This window comes from Erythrolamprus reginae, chromosome 2, assembly GCF_031021105.1.
Source record: "Erythrolamprus reginae isolate rEryReg1 chromosome 2, rEryReg1.hap1, whole genome shotgun sequence".
In the NCBI taxonomy this organism is placed as follows: domain Eukaryota; kingdom Metazoa; phylum Chordata; class Lepidosauria; order Squamata; family Dipsadidae; genus Erythrolamprus; species Erythrolamprus reginae.
The window spans coordinates 334,480,148-334,498,085 of NC_091951.1; the positions used below are offsets into that span (position 1 = coordinate 334,480,148).

Here is a 17,938-nt window from a genome sequence, read left to right on the forward strand (position 1 = left end):
AAACATTTATGCATTTTGTTTTAACTTGGATGTCTTTATAGTTCATTTACTAGTTTTGTCTACTTTGCCCAGAAACTAAGCTAGAACTGAGTTCAGGTCATTCTGATTTTGTCTTCTAAATTTCTTTTACAGCATCAGCGGCAACTCTCTTTTCCCCTGACACAAGCAAAGCCACCTCCAAGAAGGGGATTTTTTAAGGAAGAAACAGACCAGTTAATTAAAAACCTCTTGGGCAAAAGAATCAGCAGGTTGATAACTCCTTCCGATGAACTTCAAAATAGTTCCAGAGAATTCTATGACAGTTGGCACAGTAAACCTATTGACCTTCACGGACTACTCCTGCCATGTCTAGAAGGACCAGAAATCAAAGTATGGGCACAAAGATATTTACGATGGATTCCTGAAGCTCAGCTCCCTGGTGGAGGTGGCGGTGCAGTTGCCACTGCTACAAAAGTCTTAAATGTAATGGAAGATGTACAGGGTTTGCAGAAGAAACTAGATGAAAGACATCGTCAGGCTGAGTCTGGTGATGATTCTGAACCTTCTCCTTTTATGAGAAATCCTGCTCGCTTGTCATCGTTATTTCCCTTTGCTTTGCTTCAGAGACAGTCCCTTAAACCAGTTTTACCTACCAGCATTTGGAAAGACTTGGAAGGTGAAGAAGATTTGGCCAGGAGAGAGGATGAGTATGTTGATCTAGGAGGCAGTGATTAATGTAATGCTTCTTTCCAATTATAGAACTGAACCGTATTTCTGTTCAATTACCGGAATAAAATTGGTTTCAGGGAGGCACATAATTTCCTTTAGGTTGTATTCTGGCTAAAGATAATTAGTGAAGTTTTTAATACAGAATGTTCTCCACTTTGCTTGAGGATATGGATGTATTTTTCATAGACATTGGGGAGGAGGAGGGTTACAACAGCCTTAATCTTGATTAGGTTCTTCTGCCACAGGAAGGAAGATCGCTTTTTTATGATCAGGGTAGTAAGAACCTGCTGAGACATCATGCAGGATAATACTACAGCAGCAGGATTAAACAAAAATGAATATATTTTTTTTTCTCTAGCAAGAATCTGTTCTATTTCTTATCCACCCACCCCTCACCTCTCAATAAATGAAAGTTTTATCTCCCTACCCCCAATAAGTGATTGTTGAGCAGTCATGGGAACAATTCAGGTGTTGGAAATATGAAGAAAGATCTATTGGAGTCTGCCTACTTCAGCTTTAATAAATGGTGGCATCAAATGTTTGCTGGCAATTGGAAAACAGCCTAGTCTGGGAAGTTCACCTATTTATTTTATCTTTGATAAAACTGATCTTTATAAAGAGAATCTTATTTTTTTAAAGTAGTTTGAATTTGTTAGTTGTTTTAAATTTGAGCTTGAGAAATAAAGAGTAAAGATGATCACACATCCTACTTGTTCTGGTCATCCATCCTCTTTAGAGTTCTAACATTTTCATAAAACAAATGGTCATGAGTTCATCTCAGCCTTACTACGTAGAATGGTCTCTACTTGTTGAGCGTTTTCTGATCAGTGGTGACTTCAGGTAATTTATTGCCCTAGTACAAGAAGCAAAGGAATTTATAAGGTATGGATAAACTAGAATAGTGTTTGTCCAAAAAAATTTGTAGGGTTCTTATGTTGATCTTTCTCATCAGTACTAGTAGTTTGCACTGAACCTCTAGTCCTTCTGTTGGGAATGCATTTAAAGAAATGAAACTGGACTTGTGCTTTCTTAAAGCATTACTTAAAGGTAATAACAAAGTCTGCAGGTTGGAATCTCAGATTACAGAATACTACCATAATAGTGCAGTTACAAAAGCCATACAGAAATACTTATTAAACCTGCTCTGCTTACTTTAAAGAGATGGACTTGTCAAGTGAACTTCAACATCTAAGTGTCATAAAAAACGAACATAATCCAAAGTTAGAAGTACTGCACAGGATAGAACTGATTCATAAACAGGACTATTTATAGAGGGTGAGGGATAAATTGATAAAGCTAGTACAGCTTTCACCTACATACATTTCCATTTCTTGATTACGCTGGTTAAGAATCTGGGGAAACAGTTGCCTAATCCAATCTGCTGTAGAATGAGGGAAGCGGGAAGCATAATGTCTGATTTCTGAATTAGTTCTTCGTAAGTGCTTTTTTTTCTTCTTTTCTGGAATGGGTTCACTGTAACAAACAGAGACTGCTTGTTCCTTTTTTGTTGGAAGAAAAGATGAGTGCTTTATTGGAATATATGTGTATATATTGGTGAGGATAAAAGCCAAAGTGCTAAAGTCCATGTTGCCTTACACAACAAACTCCCTGAGTTTTCAGAATTTTGAAACACAATAAGTATGTGAGCCTTCCAAAAGCTAACATTTTATATTTTTCCTTGTAATGTTTGCAGCATTTGCTGTGGCTCCTATAGACATTCAAATGAATAGCTAGTTGAATTGTAATTTGAATATTTTTTTTAAAAAACACTAACATTAAGTTTAAATATTTTTGACAGTACAATTGTAATATATTGATCGTGGAAATGTATTTATATTTAAGCTGTCAAATGTTTATAGAAAAATATATAGAAGAATTTTTATAATAGTTTATGGAATTGCTCCATTCTAGTCATGATCGGAACACAGCACTGTATGAATGGAAATTATTTAAATGTATTTTTTCAGGTATTGCGTTATTACCTCTCAGTTTTTACACTGAATACAAGCTTAGCTTTAACAGTACTTAAGGAAAGATCTTCCTGCAATTCACTGTAGTCTGTTTGGATACCTGTATTTGTTAATAAAATGTACTTTTACTAATAATTTAAAAAAACAGTGTTTGAATCATTGTTGTGTTCTTTGTTCTCACATGGTGAGTTATTTGAGTTATTTTTGTATGAATGCATTATGAATAATGGGCCAATAGGGCGCATACATACTGTAGCTGCTTTCTATGGAAAATTCCAAATTAACTTTGCTTTTTGCTTTGAGATAAATGAAGCCGCAGATTGTTGGGAGCAAATAGGCAGACAATTGTAAACCACTTGGAGAATGCTATAAAGCATTATGGAGTGATATGTAAGTCTAAGTGCTTTTGGTATTGTGTCTGAGGCATCTACTTCTACTGAGAGAAAGATTTTGCATTTCGGCATGGATTCCTTCACTCCTCTTTCAAACCCATCAATCTTCTCTGTCCAAAATGTGAACATTATAGTCAATACAGTGATACCTTGTCTTACAAACTTAATTGGTTCCGACATGAGGTTCTTAAGGTGAAAAGTTTGTAAGATGAAACAATGTTTTCCATAGGAATCAATGGAAAAACAATTAATGTGTGCAAGCCCAAAATTCACCCCTTTTGCCAGCCGAAGCGCCCGTTTTTACGCTGCTGGGATTCCTCTGAGGCTCCCCTCCATGGGAAACCCCACCTCTGGACTTCCGTTGCCAGCGAAGCGCCTTATTCTTGCTGCTGGGATTCCCCTGCTGGGATTCCCCTGCAGCATCAAAAAGAATACAGAAGTCCAGAGGTAGGGTTTCCCATAGAAGGGAGCCTCAGGGAATTCCCAGCAGCACAAAAACGGGTGCTTCGCTGGCAACAGAAATCCGGAGGTGGGGCATCCCAGCGGCGGCGGTGGGCTTGTAAGGTGAAAATAGTTTGTAAGAAGAGGCAAAAAAATCTTAAACCCCGGGTTTGTATCTCGAAAAGTTTGTATGACGAGGCGTTTGTAAGACGAGGTATCACTGTATTTCCAAATACAGTAATACCTTGTCTTATGAACTTAATTGGTTCCCGGAGTTTCGTAAGGCGAAAAGTTCGTAAGGTGAAACATTGTTTCCCATAGGAAACAATTTAAAATGAATTAATGCGTGCAAGAAAAAAACCCGCAAAAAACACCGCCACCCGGCTGTCACCTTTTGAAACAGCCGGGCGCTTCTCAGCGTTCTCCCAATGCCGAACCCGGAAGTTCGGCAAAAGTTCAGGTTCGGGTGGCTACCAAGAAGCCCCGCCGCCGGCTGTCGCCTTTTGAGCTTTAACGTCACGAAGACGTCTTTCCTGGCCGGCCGAAACTTTGACTCCCGGAAAGATGTCTTTGTGACATCAAAGCTCCACCCATAGAATTCCCTATTGGGATTCCCCACCTCCGTTTGAGCCTCCTGACCGGCCTGACAGCTCCGCGGCTCTTTTGAAAAGCTGACAGCCGGGTGGTGGGGCTTCTCAGTGTCCTCCTGAACCCGAACGACGACCCCAAACTTTTGCCGAACTTCCGGGTTTGGCGTTTGGAAGAATGCCGAGAAGCCCCCCGGCTGTTTCAAAAGGCGACAGCCGGGCGGCGGGGCTTCTCGGCGGCCACCCGAACCCGAACTTTTGCCGAACTTCTGGGTTCGGCGTTCGGGCGGTGGGTTCGTAAGACAGAAAAAGTTCGGAAGGAGAGGCAAAAAATTTCTCAACTCCGGGTTCGTATCTCGGATTGTTTGTATGGCGAGGGGTTCATATCACGAGGTACCACTGTATTTGGAAAACACTACATGCCTGTGTTCTTGAAATCCATCAACACATTAAGACAGAGGTTTGTCCATCCAAAAGATCAGACACTAAAACGTAAGAATACTGCGGTCCAGTGCTGTTAAGAGTGTTCTCTACATTGGAGACACCAAGTGGCCTTTACACAACATGGCCCAGTACAGGAAAAAACTCCCTGGGGGACAAATGTGGGACTGGGTGAGTGGGTAGGGTTGAACCAACAAGAAAATTCCTGTTGCCATGATTCCACTTTCAGAGAACTAGTATACAGTGGTACCTCTACCTAAACGCCTCTACTTACAAACTTTTCTAAATGAGAAATGGGTGTTCAAGATTTTTTTGCCTCTTCTCAAGAACCATTTTCCACTTACAACCCGAGTGTCCGAAACTGTAACTGGAAAGGGCAGGGAGAAGTCTCCATGAGGCCTCTCTAGGAATCTCCTGGGAAGAAACAGGGTCAGAAAAGGCGGGGAGAAGCCTCCATGGGGTCTCGCTAGGAATCTCCTGGGAGGAAACAGGGCCAGAAAAGGCGGGGAGAAGCTTTCCAAGGCCTCTCTAGGGATCGGCCTGAAAAGGCAGAGAGAAGCCTCCATGGGGCCTCTCTAGGAATCTACTGGGAGGAAACAGGGCCGGAAAAGGCAGGGAGAAGCCTCTGTTGGTCCTCTCTAGGAATCTCCTGGCAGGAAACGGGCGGAAAAGGTGAGAAGCCTCTGTGGGGCCTCTCTAGGAATCTCCTGGCAGGAAACAGGGCCGGAAAAGGCAGAGAGAAGCTTCTGTGGGGCCTCTAGGAATCTCCACCCTCCCTGTGGTTTCCCCAATCGCACGCATTATTTGGTTCTACATTGATTCCTATGAGAAAAATTGCTTCTTACAAACTTTTCTACTTAAGAACCTGGTCACGGAACGAATTAAGTTCATAAGTAGAGGTACCACTGTACTTTCAGTTCTTGTTACTATATTACTGCATTTTTAGGGCTATAAGACACACTGGTATATAAGACATACCAAGATTTCAAAGAGGTAAGGAAAAAGGGTTTTGTCCTCCCCAGACCCCAGAAGCACTCTGCAAGCCTCCCAAACCCTCTGCATGCCCAACTTTTAAACAAAAGTCTGGGTGTTTTTGCCTTCCCCATCCCCTAGGACAGTGATTTTCAACCTTTTTTGAGCCACGGCACATTTTTTACATTTACAAAATCCTGGGGCACACCACCATCAAAATGACACAAAATGACACCCTAAGACACTCTCCTCTCTTTTTCCATCCCTGTCTCCTCCCCCTCTTGTGTGCGTGTGTGTACACATTCTGGAACCCTTTTCAAAAACAGGTGAGGGCTGGTTTTTTTCCCCTCTCTTATTCTTTGGGTGTTTTTTATCATATGCTTTAAATCAAGAGTCACTTCTGTCTCTCTTTTGTTTCTCTCTCTTTCCTCTCATTCTCTGTCTCAATCATTTTCTCATTTCTCTTTTTTTCCTCCCCTTTTTGCTCATTTCTCTCTCTCTCTCTCTCTCTCTCCCTTCTTCTCCTTTTCTCTCTTTCTCTCTCTCTTGTTTTCTTTCTCTCTTTCTTTCTTTCTTTCTCTTTCTCTCTTTCTTTCTTTCTCTCTCACTCTTGCTTTCTCTCTCTTTCTTTTCTATCTCTCTCTTGCTTTCTCTCTCTCACTCTCTCTTTCTCTCTTTCTCTCTCTCTTGCTTACTTTCTCTCTCTCTCTCTCAGCAAAAAGTTGCAACACCGAAACCTCAGCTTCCTTCTTTGCGGCACACCTGACCATGTCTCACGGCACACTAGTGTGCCACGGCACACTGGTTGAAAAACACTGCCCTAGGAGCACACTGCAGACCTTGCAAACCCTATGGGCACCCCATTTTTCAAAAAAACGCCCTGTTTTTCACACTCCCCCCCCCCCCAATAAAAGGGATGTGCAGGGTGTCTGGGAAGCCTGCAGAGTGCTTCTGGGAGCTGGGGGAAGGCAAAAATGTCCCCTTTTTTCGACCCATTTTTAAAAGTAAGTTTTCACCCTTTTTTTCACAAACATGGTGTTTTTTGCCTTCCCCCAGCCCCCAAGAGCACTCTGCAGGCCTCCCAAACCCCCCTGTGCACCCTGTTTTGCAAAAATGGGATGCAGGGGCAGAGCTTCAGGAGGCCAAAAATGGCTGTGTTCGGCAGAAGAGAAACCCTCTTTTGGGAGCGGGTAGAATGCATCTTATAATGTATACAGTACATTATAACTTATTTTAATGTCAAAATGTAGGGACACCATTACAACTTCTGCAAAAAGCTGTTCTTTAAAAAAAAGCAGGTAGAATTTTAAGTACAGTTACTTCTGCCTTAGGCAAGAATCCAGCTGGATGACTTGGAGCCTGTCCCTCCCGCAGCCCTAGAATGTGGGCAATGGTAAGCCACTTATAAAATTTTGCCAAGAAAACTCCAGGAAACTTGTCAAAACAGCCACCAGGAATGACCACTAACTCAAAGGAACAAAAAGAAAAACATCTTACTCGGCTTGAATACAAGGTCTGTTGGCTTAGAATTTCCTGGGCTTTTCAGACAGACCTCCTCCTTAGCTTAGTGTCGACATATTTTTGCTATGTCACTGCAGGTTTATCAGATGTCACACTGAGAAAGAGGTAATTAGATGTTCTGTTTGGAGAAAGCTGTCACATAAATACTGTATATGATAAATATAAGAACATGTTTTATCTTGCTGGATGTGAGAGATGAAGCATGATCTTTAAATGTGATGGTGTTGATGCAATAAGGGAGAAAATAGGCAACATGCAAATTAAGGGCACAGGTTTCCTTGAGTCAAACCCCATTTTTGGGAATGATTAGGACACATCCATGCAACAAAAGAGAAATAGTTTTATATTGTCTTTGGAGATTTTTTTTTAACCTCCCAATTTAAAAAGGAATTAAATCCAATCCTGCTTAACATTATTAAGTGCCACCCAAACAGGAACAAGCTACTGTGTTTCCCCGAAAATAAGACACTGTCTTATATTAATTTTTGCTCCAAAAGTTGTGCTATGTCTTATTTTCGGGGGGTGCCTTATATTTCTCAAATAAGACAAATTCACAGGCAGAAAAGCTGACACCCCCAAAGAAAGTGTACTGTACGGTACACTGATTATGGTACGGTACCTGTCAGTATGGCACACACACACACAAACGACGGCACTTATATGGTACAACAGTATACTCCCGCTATTGCAGCTTCCGGCCACCAGAGGAACTACAGTCTACGCACTGTAGTGGAGACTGTAATGGCGGTGAGACAGCAGCAGACTGTGTCTGCTGTACTGGATGGTACAAAACGATGGAAGGGGCCAGCAGGGGACGCCACATTATTACGGTACCGCTATGAACAGCTTTGAATGGTACCGTGTTTTTCCATCGTACCGTATGTAAACTTGACTACGCCTTATTTTCGGGGGGTTCCTTATATTAGTAAATTCTGCAAAACGTCTGACATGCCTTACTTTCGGGGTACGTCTTATTTTTGGGGAAACAGGGTAGTTATTTCAGTCTCTCATATCCATATGTACTTATGTTGAGTTCATTGGCTCACTTTAAAACCTAACTTTTGTTCAATATTGAGCTGCTTAAAGTATGCAGTACATGGATATGTAAATGCCTCAAATGTGTGTGAATTCTATTTGTTCAGGAACTGCTGATAATATTGACATGAAATAACACTAGAAATTGATTCTAGTCAGATTAGTTTTTCAAAGTGAATGTTTTAAGTGATTGAAAGCTGTTTAAATGATAATCCATGAATCTGTCCAGATTGATTTAAATGTTGGTATATGAACTTATCAATATCAACAACTCCTGTTGTTGGAGTTACAAAATATACAGTATATTTTGAAGTCATAGAGACCAAGGTGAGAGTGTGTAGTTACCTAGAATTCTTCTAAATATGGTTTTGTCCCTGTTTTGTTTTTGGACTATGACAGAATTGTAAATGAATAAGGTGGCACCTCATTATCCACTAGCAATCCAATCAAATTCTTGTTTTCTGCTTTAGATTAGGATGGGGGCAAAGGCAGTACAGGTGGCACTGATATTCCTGCCCAATGCTTCATCGGCATTTGGCTCACCTGTCTTATGAGAACAACTGGGGACCATTTGAGATTATTGACTGGAAAGGCTCCTATGATTACATTCTACTTGCCAACTCCAGGTGGTACCACCGCTGAAAAATTATTCTTTTTTTTATACCAAGTATTGATTAATATAATTCCTTCAACATTGTCAAACTATTTACTAAGTCTGCTCTACCATTACTACTCATTTTTTATCATCATTCCTATCACCCATTTCCTCCCACTTATGCTTGTAACCTTAAGATTTTTATTAATATTGATTGTTTCTTCATTGCTTATTTGAACCCTATGACAATCATTAAGTGTTGTACCTCATGGTTCTTGACAAATCTATATTTTCTTTTAAGTATACTGAGAGCATGTGCACCCAAGACAAATTCCTTGGCCAATAAAATAATTCTATACTATTCTATTATTTCCATAATCCTTATAAACCCCTGGGCTACTCTACTCAGACCTGACTTTCTCATGAATCAGACATAATAAATTATTTTAGGCAGCAGCAAATCAGGAGGAACAATGTATTGCATCTGGTGAGCTGAAGTAGCTACCTTTATAGGCAGACAAGGAAAGAACTCCTGCATGTGAGTGCATGCTGTTCAGATATGGATGCTGGAAGGCGTATCAAATTAGGAGCAAGCATTTTGATTTGTGAGAAGATGACAGGCATCAAAAAAACATCTGCTGCTGGAGGGACTCCTGCACCCGGTCGCAGAACACTTAAATTCCCTGGTGAGGAAAGCACATGCCTTCTAGCAATGTAGACTCGCATGAAAACCTGGAGTTACAAAGGAAATGTACTGTATTTTACAATTTATATTTATCTCTCTCCTGATCAGATGGCTGTATAAGTGTAGACAGGCAAGATATTACATAACCATGGCATCTTGACAGTCTGTCAAACTATTTACTAAGTCTGCACTATCTCAGGGACCGCCTTCTGCCGCACGAATCCCAGTGACCAGTTAGGTTCCACAGAGTGGGCCTTCTCCGGGTCCCGTCAAATAAATAATGTCGTTTGGCGGGGCCCAGGGGAAGAGCCTTCTCTGTGGCGGCCCCGGCCCTCTGGAACCAACTCCCCCCAGAGATTAGAACAGCCCCCACCCTCCTTGCCTTTTGTAAGCTCCTCAAAACCCACCTCTGCCGTCAGGCATGGGGGAACTAAGATATTCTTTCCCCCTAGGCTTCTACAATTTATGCATGGTATGTTTGTATGTATGGTTGGTTTTATAACAAGGGTTTTTAGCTGTTTTAGTATTGGATTTTTACATTCTGTTTTTATCACTGTTGTTAGCCGCCCCGAGTCTACGGAGGGAGTGGCATACAAATCCAATAAATAAATAAAATAAATAAATACTACTAGTTTTCCCCCCGTCATTCCTATCACCCATTTCCTCCAACATATGACTGTATGACTATAACTTGTTGCTTATATCCTTAAGATTTTTATTAATATTGATTGTTTCCTGATTGCTTATTTGACCTCTATAACAATCATTAAGTGTTGTACCTCATGATTCTTGACAAATGTTATTTTTTTCTTTTATGTACACTGAGAGCATATGTACCAAAGACAAATTCCGTGTATGTGCACTTGACTAATAAAGAATTCTGTTCCGTTCAGGAAAGGCACAGAATACAATTCCTTACCTGGGAACACCCTAATTTTGCATATCTGTAAGAATTTTGTCATGCATACAAAAGAAGTGATACTTGTACAAAAAAAATCTGAAAGAAAATATATAGGACAAGAGAAAATGTAAAATGTTTGCTCTCTTAGCAAATTACCAATTATGGTGAGAAACAATCACAAGGGGAGAAATGATAAAATATTTCATTTTTATTTCAACTCTGAAAGTCCTAAGAGTCTCGGGTTTCTTTGTAAATTTTCTATTTACAATTACTTTAGATTGTTTCCCCGCCAAAGAAAATCAGTGGAGAATATTGTTCATATTGTGAGAATATTCTCCTAATGTATTAGAAATATCCCTTGTTGAGAAAGAAACTAAATTCTCCTTAAGATCAATGTCTACTAAGGAAACAATCTACTTTTAGAAAGGTTTCATTACCTCCGGAACCACCTGCTACCGCACGAATCCCAGCGGCCGATAAGGTCCCACAGAGTTGGCCTTCTCCGGGTCCCGTCGACTAAACAATGTCGTCTGGCGGGCCCCAGGGGAAGAGCCTTCTCTGTGGCGGCCCCAGCCCTCTGGAATCAACTTCCCCCGGAGATTAGAACTGCTCCCACCCTCCTTGTCTTCCGTAAACTACTTAAGACCCACCTATACCGCCAGGTATGGGGGATTTGAGACACCTTTCCCCCAGGCTTATTATAATTTATGTTTGGTATGTATGTGCTGTTTGGTTTTTAATTATGATAGGGTTTTTAGTTTTTTTTTTAAATATTAGATTTGTGCCAGCATAATATTGTTTTTATCGTTGTTGTGAGCCGCCCCGAGTCTTCGGAGAGGGGCGGCATACAAATCTAATAAATTATTATTATTATTATTATTATTACCAGAAATTGCACTAGTAAATATAATTGCTAGTTGAATCTGATCGTTTCTGGCTGAAGCAGAGATTAAAACTTGCACAAGCGTATATTCCAGATTTGGAATCATTCCTGATTAAATAAAACATATCTTCTTGCCTCTGACAGAGAAAAGGAATATACTGATAATATATTCATTTTTCCCCTCTAAGAGTGCTGACACTAAGCATTTTAGCTTTTATATATTGTGGTGTCAAATAAGGCAATAAGAATGTATCTTAATGATAAAATCCTTCAGCGGGCTAATAAATTGTAAGGATGTTTGCTCCATAGCAATAAATCTCGTTAAGTAACCCTACCATTTCTTGCGTGAGGCTTTGCTTCTGACATCTTGAAGCTAGACTATATATCCCAATATGTTAAATACCAGAAAAACCATCTTGCATTTTTGCTGCAACGAACTTCTAGAAATGTTATTAGCAAACACAGTTCACAGAACAATAGCTCTGAAGCTTACATTGTATAAACATATAGAAAGTTTTGGAGAGCCACTTTCTGAGAAAAATCATCAGTGGCTAACAAAAACCACTTGTTTGATGGACCTGAAGTGACATTATTCCACATTTTTGACACTGGCCTTATAATCATTTATGTACTGTACTGTAGGTGTGCAGCAGTTATGCATGGTTCAGAACACTGTTCCCTGTAATTTTTTTTTGGGGGGTGGTGGAAAAGTATAGTGTCTGAGCGGCAGTCCCTTCGGGACTGGGCGGCACAGAAATAATAAATAAATAAATACATAAACAAACAAACAAACAAATAAATAAAAAACCCACCCTGTTTTGCCTCAGAGAATTTCAAAATAAAATACTGTACTGTGTGTCTATAACAGTGAGCTCATAATAGGGCAACTCTATCAATATCAAAATGCCACTTAAATAGTTGAGCTAGTTTCAAACTAGATTTTGATTTTCTTTCTCTCTTCCTTATTCCCATTCTTTCTCTTTCTCTTTTCCTTCCTCTCTTTTTTCTATCTGTTTCTCTTTCTTCCTCTCTTCCTCTCTCTCTCCTTCCCTCTCATTCTTTCCCTCTCGGCTTCTGGGCAGGTTTGGAAAACTCTGAGTTGATGATGATTTTTAAGTGAGCGATTGCTCACTGCTCAGCTTAGAGGGAACTATGGTTCAGAAATCATTTGGAAGAAATGCTAACGCAGCCGTTCTCAACTACTCACTTAAGCAGCCCCTTTTTCGTCAGGCTGTGAATAGAATGAATGGAATAGAATGAATGAATAGAATGAATAGAATTCTTTATTGGCCAAGTGTGATTGGGCACATAAGGAATTTGTCTTTAGTGCATATGCTCTCAGAGCCCATAAGGTTCAATGTTTTCACAGTGCTTGGAAATAATACCTTATTTATTTGTTTGTTTGTTTGTTTGTTGCATTTATATGCCACTCACTCCAAACGGACTCTGAGCGGCTAACAACAGGTATAAATACAATATGAGAAAAAAACGAATTAAAACATCACTAAAATCACATGTATTATAAAACCATACTTGCCACAATCAGTCTTAATTCCAGGCCTGCCAGAAAAGCCAGGTTTTAACAGCTTTCCAGAAAACCGGTAGGGAGGATTCCTAGGGTCGGAGCAGCCACAGAGAAGGCTCTTCAACGAGGTCCTGACAATCTTTATATATAACTTACAATGCAATCATAGTTACTGTGGTTTGTTACTTAGCCAGATGTTTTGACATTTTGGGGGCACGATGGTTCAGCAGTTAAACACTTGAGTTTGTCAGCTGGAAAGCTGACAGCCCAGTATGAGACCCCAATGCCGCATGATGGGGTGAGTTCCCATTCCTGCCATTGTAGCAGTTAATGAAAATGTGAATAGAAAATACATATAACCCTGCTGGCCAGATGATCACAGAAGCATTTTTGAACAACACTGGCTCCCTCAGCTAAGAAACTGAGATGACACCCCCTATAGTCAGACATGACTGCACAGGATATACCTTTTACCTACATATATAAAATATAAGCATAGACATGTATGCACATATTCATAACGAAAAGTTATAATTTTGCTTATACTGATGACTTATTAGTGGCTAGATGAATTATTTTATATATGTAGGTAAAAGGAAAGGTTATAATTTTGTTTATACTGATGACTTATTAGTGGCTAGATGAATTATTTTATATATATAGATAAAAGGTATTTATTTTTTTTATTTATTTATTAGATTTGTATGCCGCCCCTCTCCGTAGACTCGGGGCGGCTCACAACAATAACAAAGACAATGTAAAAACAAATCTAATAATTTAAAAAACACTAAAAACCCCATTATTAAAAGCAAACATACACACAAACATACCATGTATATCCTTTTACCTACATATATAAAATAATTCATCTAGCCACTAATAAGTCATCAGTATAAACAAAATTATAACCTTTCATTATGCATATGTGCATACATGTATATGCTTATATTCTCAAGAATACATAGACACTCATGGAACTAAAGTTGATTTGTACACAAGCACCATCATTTGTGGGTTCCAGTGATAGAAATAGCTGGCAGGTTATGTCACAGAGAAAACTGACTTAAGTGAAGATTATGATACTGTCCAAAAGATGTAAGAAAAAATTCAGAGCCCTTGTTACAAAAACAGCATGCACGCTTCTAAGTTAACCATAACGTTTTCTGGAAAGAGGATTAAAGCAATTCCAGTTAATTACAGTCTAAAGATGGAGCTTGAGTTCATTGCAGGCATTGGATTGAGTTTACCCTGTGCTGCATTTAATTCCATCTATGACCTTTGTCCCAGCAGTTTTGAAAAATATGGTACTTACAACACTTTTGAAAATATGTTCAATTGAGTTAATATAGTAATAGGGTAGTAGATTTCTATAAATATTGTTTCCTCATTGCTTATTTGATCCCTATGACAATCATTAAGTGTTGTACCTTATGATTCTTGACAAATATATATTTTCTTTTATGTACACTGAGAGCTTAGTGTGTCAAATATATATTTTCTTTTATGTACACTGATAGCATGTGCACCAAAGACAAATTCCTTTTGTGTCCAATGACACTTGGCCAATAAAGAATTATATTCTAATAGGATTACCTAATTATTTCATATTTTTAAAAAGGTGCTTAAAAATAAAGATCAACATGTACTTATTGATAAACTCAACTGAAACATCCAAGGATTGTGTTTGGATATGCAGATTTGCATATAGATATGCCTTTATTTAGGTATTTATTAGTTATTTAGGTAATTAATTAGATTGATTACCGGTAAGTTGGTTTATATCCTGCATTTCATGCAGATGTCTGTTCTGGGTCCTATTCTGTCTGTTCTGGGTCCTATTCTTTTTAATATCTTTGTGAGTGACATAGGGAAAGGTTTGGTAGGGAAGGTTTGCCTATTTGCCGATGACTCTAAAGTGTGCAATAGGGTTGGTATTCCGGGAGGCGTCTGTAATATGGCAAATGATTTAGCTTTACTAGATAAGTGGTCAAAGCAATGGAAACTGCAGTTTAATGTTTCCAAAGGTAAAATAATGCACTTGGGCAAAAGGAATCCTCAATCTGAGTATTGTATTGGCAGTTCTGTGCTAGCAAAAACTTCAAAAGAGAAGGATTTAGGGGTAATGATTTCTGACCGTCTCAAAATGGGTGAACAGTGCAGTCAGGCAGTAGGGAATACTTGGCTGCATAGCTAGAGGTATAACAAGCAGGAAGAGGGAGATTGTGATTCCGTTGTATAGAGCGCTGGTGAGACCACATTTAGAATCCTGTGTTCAGTTCTGAAGACATCACCTACAAAAAGTTATTGATAAAATTGAACGGGTCCAAAGATGGGCTACAAGAATGGTGGAAGGTCTTAAGCATAAAACTTATCAGGAAAGACTTAATGAACTCAATCTGTATAGTCTGGAGGTCAGAAGGGAAAGGGAGGACATGATCAAAACATTTAAATATGTAAAAGGGTTAAATAAGGTTCAGGAGAAAAGTGTTTTTAATAGGAAAGTGAATACAAGAACAAAGGGGCAGAATATGAGATTAGTTGGGGAAAGGATCAGAAGCAACGTGAGAAAATATTATTTTACTGAAATAGTAGTAGATGCTTGGAACAAACTTCCAGCAGACATGGTTGGTAAATCCACAGTAACTGAATTTAAACACGCCTGGGATAAACATATATAAATGCTAAGATAAAATACAAGAAATAGTATAAGGGCAGACTAGATTGTTGAGCCGCCCCGAGTCTGCGGAGAGGGGCGGCATACAAATCTAAATAATAAATACAGTAGATAGATAGATAGATAGATAGATAGATAGATAGATAGATAGATAGATAGATAGATAGATAGATAGATAGATAGATAGATAGACAGACAGACAGACAGACAGACAGACAGACAGACCATGAGGTCTTTTTCTGCCATCAGTCTTCCATGTTTCTATATTCATGCACTTGGGAAATAAGTGATAATAAACTATTGGCATTGACAAAATCATCATCAATCAATTGCAAAAAACAGCTTTACCTCGAACAGGGTGAATGTGAGTGATTGATTTTTAAGAAATTGGGGGTGGGTATTTTAAACTTAGATTTCTACATGTTTTGTATTTTCTTGTTTTGAGCCGCCCCGAGTCCGAGGAAAAGGACAGCATAGAAATCAAACAATCAATCAAATGACAAACAAACAAACAAGAGTCCGTTGTCAAGCAAGTAATCACATGGCCCTGGGGCTGTTGCTGCAACGGTCACTAAATGAGGAGTCCATGTATTAAAAAAGGAACCCCCAAGAATTATCGCCGGCCATTATTTTGCATTTCGCCCACCCAGGCTCACTCACTTCACGGGAGTCCTTTTTCCCCTCGGTCGGCTTCTTTTAGACACTCGGCCCGGGGTAACTTCCCTGGGCTTCGCAAAATAATTCTCTCTCTCTGAGGTAAATGGAAACCTCTATCCACAAGACCCCCGGCAGCCCCACGTTTTTCACCGCCCCTCAAGCAGCTCCGCCTCAGCCGAGGAAGGGCGGAGCGACCCGGCCACGTCGGCCAGGCAGGGCGGGCGGCCTGTGAGGAGCCGGCCTGCCTCCTCTCCCTTCTCCCTCCGCCTCTTTATGCCACATCCTCCGCCTCCGCCGCTGCTGGCGTCAGCCGAGGGAGTCCGCGCCGCCATATTGGAGGAGACGCCGCCGAAGTCTGTCCCGGCCGCCGCCGCTTTGAGCGCCGCAACAGGCGGAACCGGCCCGCCCCATCCCGTCTGCGGCCTACCGGCGACGGCGGGCCTGCGCCCGGCCTGCGGGAACGGAGGGAGAAGGCCGCGGCCTCCCGGGGTTCCTGCCGCTTTCCTCCCGCCCAGCGGGGCCCTCCGGGGTCGCAGGCTCCGTTCTCTTGCCGCCGCCGCCGCGAGATGACTTCGTTGACCCAGCGCAGCTCGGGCCTGGTGCAACGCCGCACGGAGGCTTCGCGCAGCGCGGCCGACAAAGACCGAGGGGCCGGCGGCGGCAGCGGCGGGGGAGGCGGCGGCGGCGGGCCCGAGGAGGAAGGCCGGCGAGACGAGCAGGGGGAAGAGGAGAAGGGGGACTCCAAGGAAACGCGGCTCACGCTCATGGAGGAGGTGTTGCTGCTGGGCCTCAAGGACCGGGAGGTGAGGGACGGCGAGCCGGATTGTGAGGGAACAAGGGGCGAGGAGGGAGGTTGAAGGAAAAGGCCGTGAGGGGAACATTTCCCGGCCCGATGATTTTCGGACCAAAGCCTATCTTCCACAGCCAGTCTTGGTTTGGAAGGATGGGTTTTGGAGTCTCCTGGGGGGCGAGGGGGGGTCTTGAGAGAGCCATTGAAGAGGCAAGAGATTGATATTGCAAGAAGAAGAGGAATAACGCGGAGTTATTGGGGTAGTGAAGAGAGACCATTATAGGAGGATGACTGTGTTAGTCTGTCCTAGCAAGTCATCTGGCATCTGGTAGCAGCTTTCCAGATTTTTTTCCTTTTGGGGGATACAGTTTAATTAATTAATTAAACTGTAGAGGACCCCCAATTAAACTTAATTAATTAATTGAATTTGTATGCCGCCCAACTTCCTAGGGACTCTAGGCTGCTCACAACCAAGGAAATGAAACATACAGATAATATTAAAATTAATACTAAAACCTCTAAAAACAATTTAAATTCAACAGTAAGGGCCCACAGAGTGGGCCTTCTCCGGGTCCCATCCGCCAAACAATGTCAGTTGATGGGACGTGGAGGAAGAGCCTTTTCTGTGGTGGCTCCAGCTCTGTAGAATCAGGAGAGATCTGCACTATCTCCACCTTGCGGTCTTCCCCGTTAAGACCTGGCTTTTCCAGCAGGCCTGGAATTAGGATTGACTTCAAATATGTATGGCTTTTTTTAAAAATGACATTATTGTTTTTACTACATTGTTGGTTTTAAGGTTGTATTTTTATTGCTTTTTATTCCTGTTGTATTTATGATTGTTGTTAGCTGCTCTGAGTCCATATTGGAGTGAGCTGCATATAAATACAATAAATAAATTAAACAATTAAAAACGATACATACCATTTATGGCCGGATCTCGATGGTACGCCATCAGATTAATGGCCCCAGGCCTGCCAGAAAAGCCAGATTTTTACAGCTTTCCGGAAGGCCAGAAAGGTGGGGTAGTCTGGATCTCAGGAGGTAGCTGGTTCCAGAGAGTCAGAGCCTCCCCCACGGGCCTGCCAGCTGACACTGTTTAGATGATGGGACCCAGAGAAGACCAACTCTGTGGGCCCTTATTGGTCGCTGGGAACTATGTGG

At 41.1% G+C, this 17,938-nt stretch overlaps 2 protein-coding genes across 3 annotated transcripts in view; both read left to right on the forward strand.

Annotated features, from left to right (window-relative positions):
- MTMR12 (myotubularin related protein 12) overlaps nt 1-2,823 on the forward strand; it is a 55,453-nt gene extending 52,630 nt beyond the window's left edge. For both annotated transcript variants that reach the window (XM_070743482.1, XM_070743483.1), the window contains one exon: nt 133-2,823. In XM_070743482.1, the coding sequence (XP_070599583.1) occupies nt 133-714 (582 nt within the window). In that variant the 3' untranslated portion in view covers nt 715-2,823. The remainder of the gene's footprint in view (nt 1-132) is intronic.
- A 13,373-nt stretch (nt 2,824-16,196) lies between these two features.
- Nucleotides 16,197-17,938, forward strand: part of GOLPH3 (golgi phosphoprotein 3) — a 28,735-nt gene continuing 26,993 nt past the window's right edge. The window contains exon 1 of the mRNA XM_070743484.1: nt 16,197-16,790. Within this exon, the coding sequence (XP_070599585.1) occupies nt 16,554-16,790 (237 nt within the window). The 5' untranslated portion in view covers nt 16,197-16,553. The remainder of the gene's footprint in view (nt 16,791-17,938) is intronic.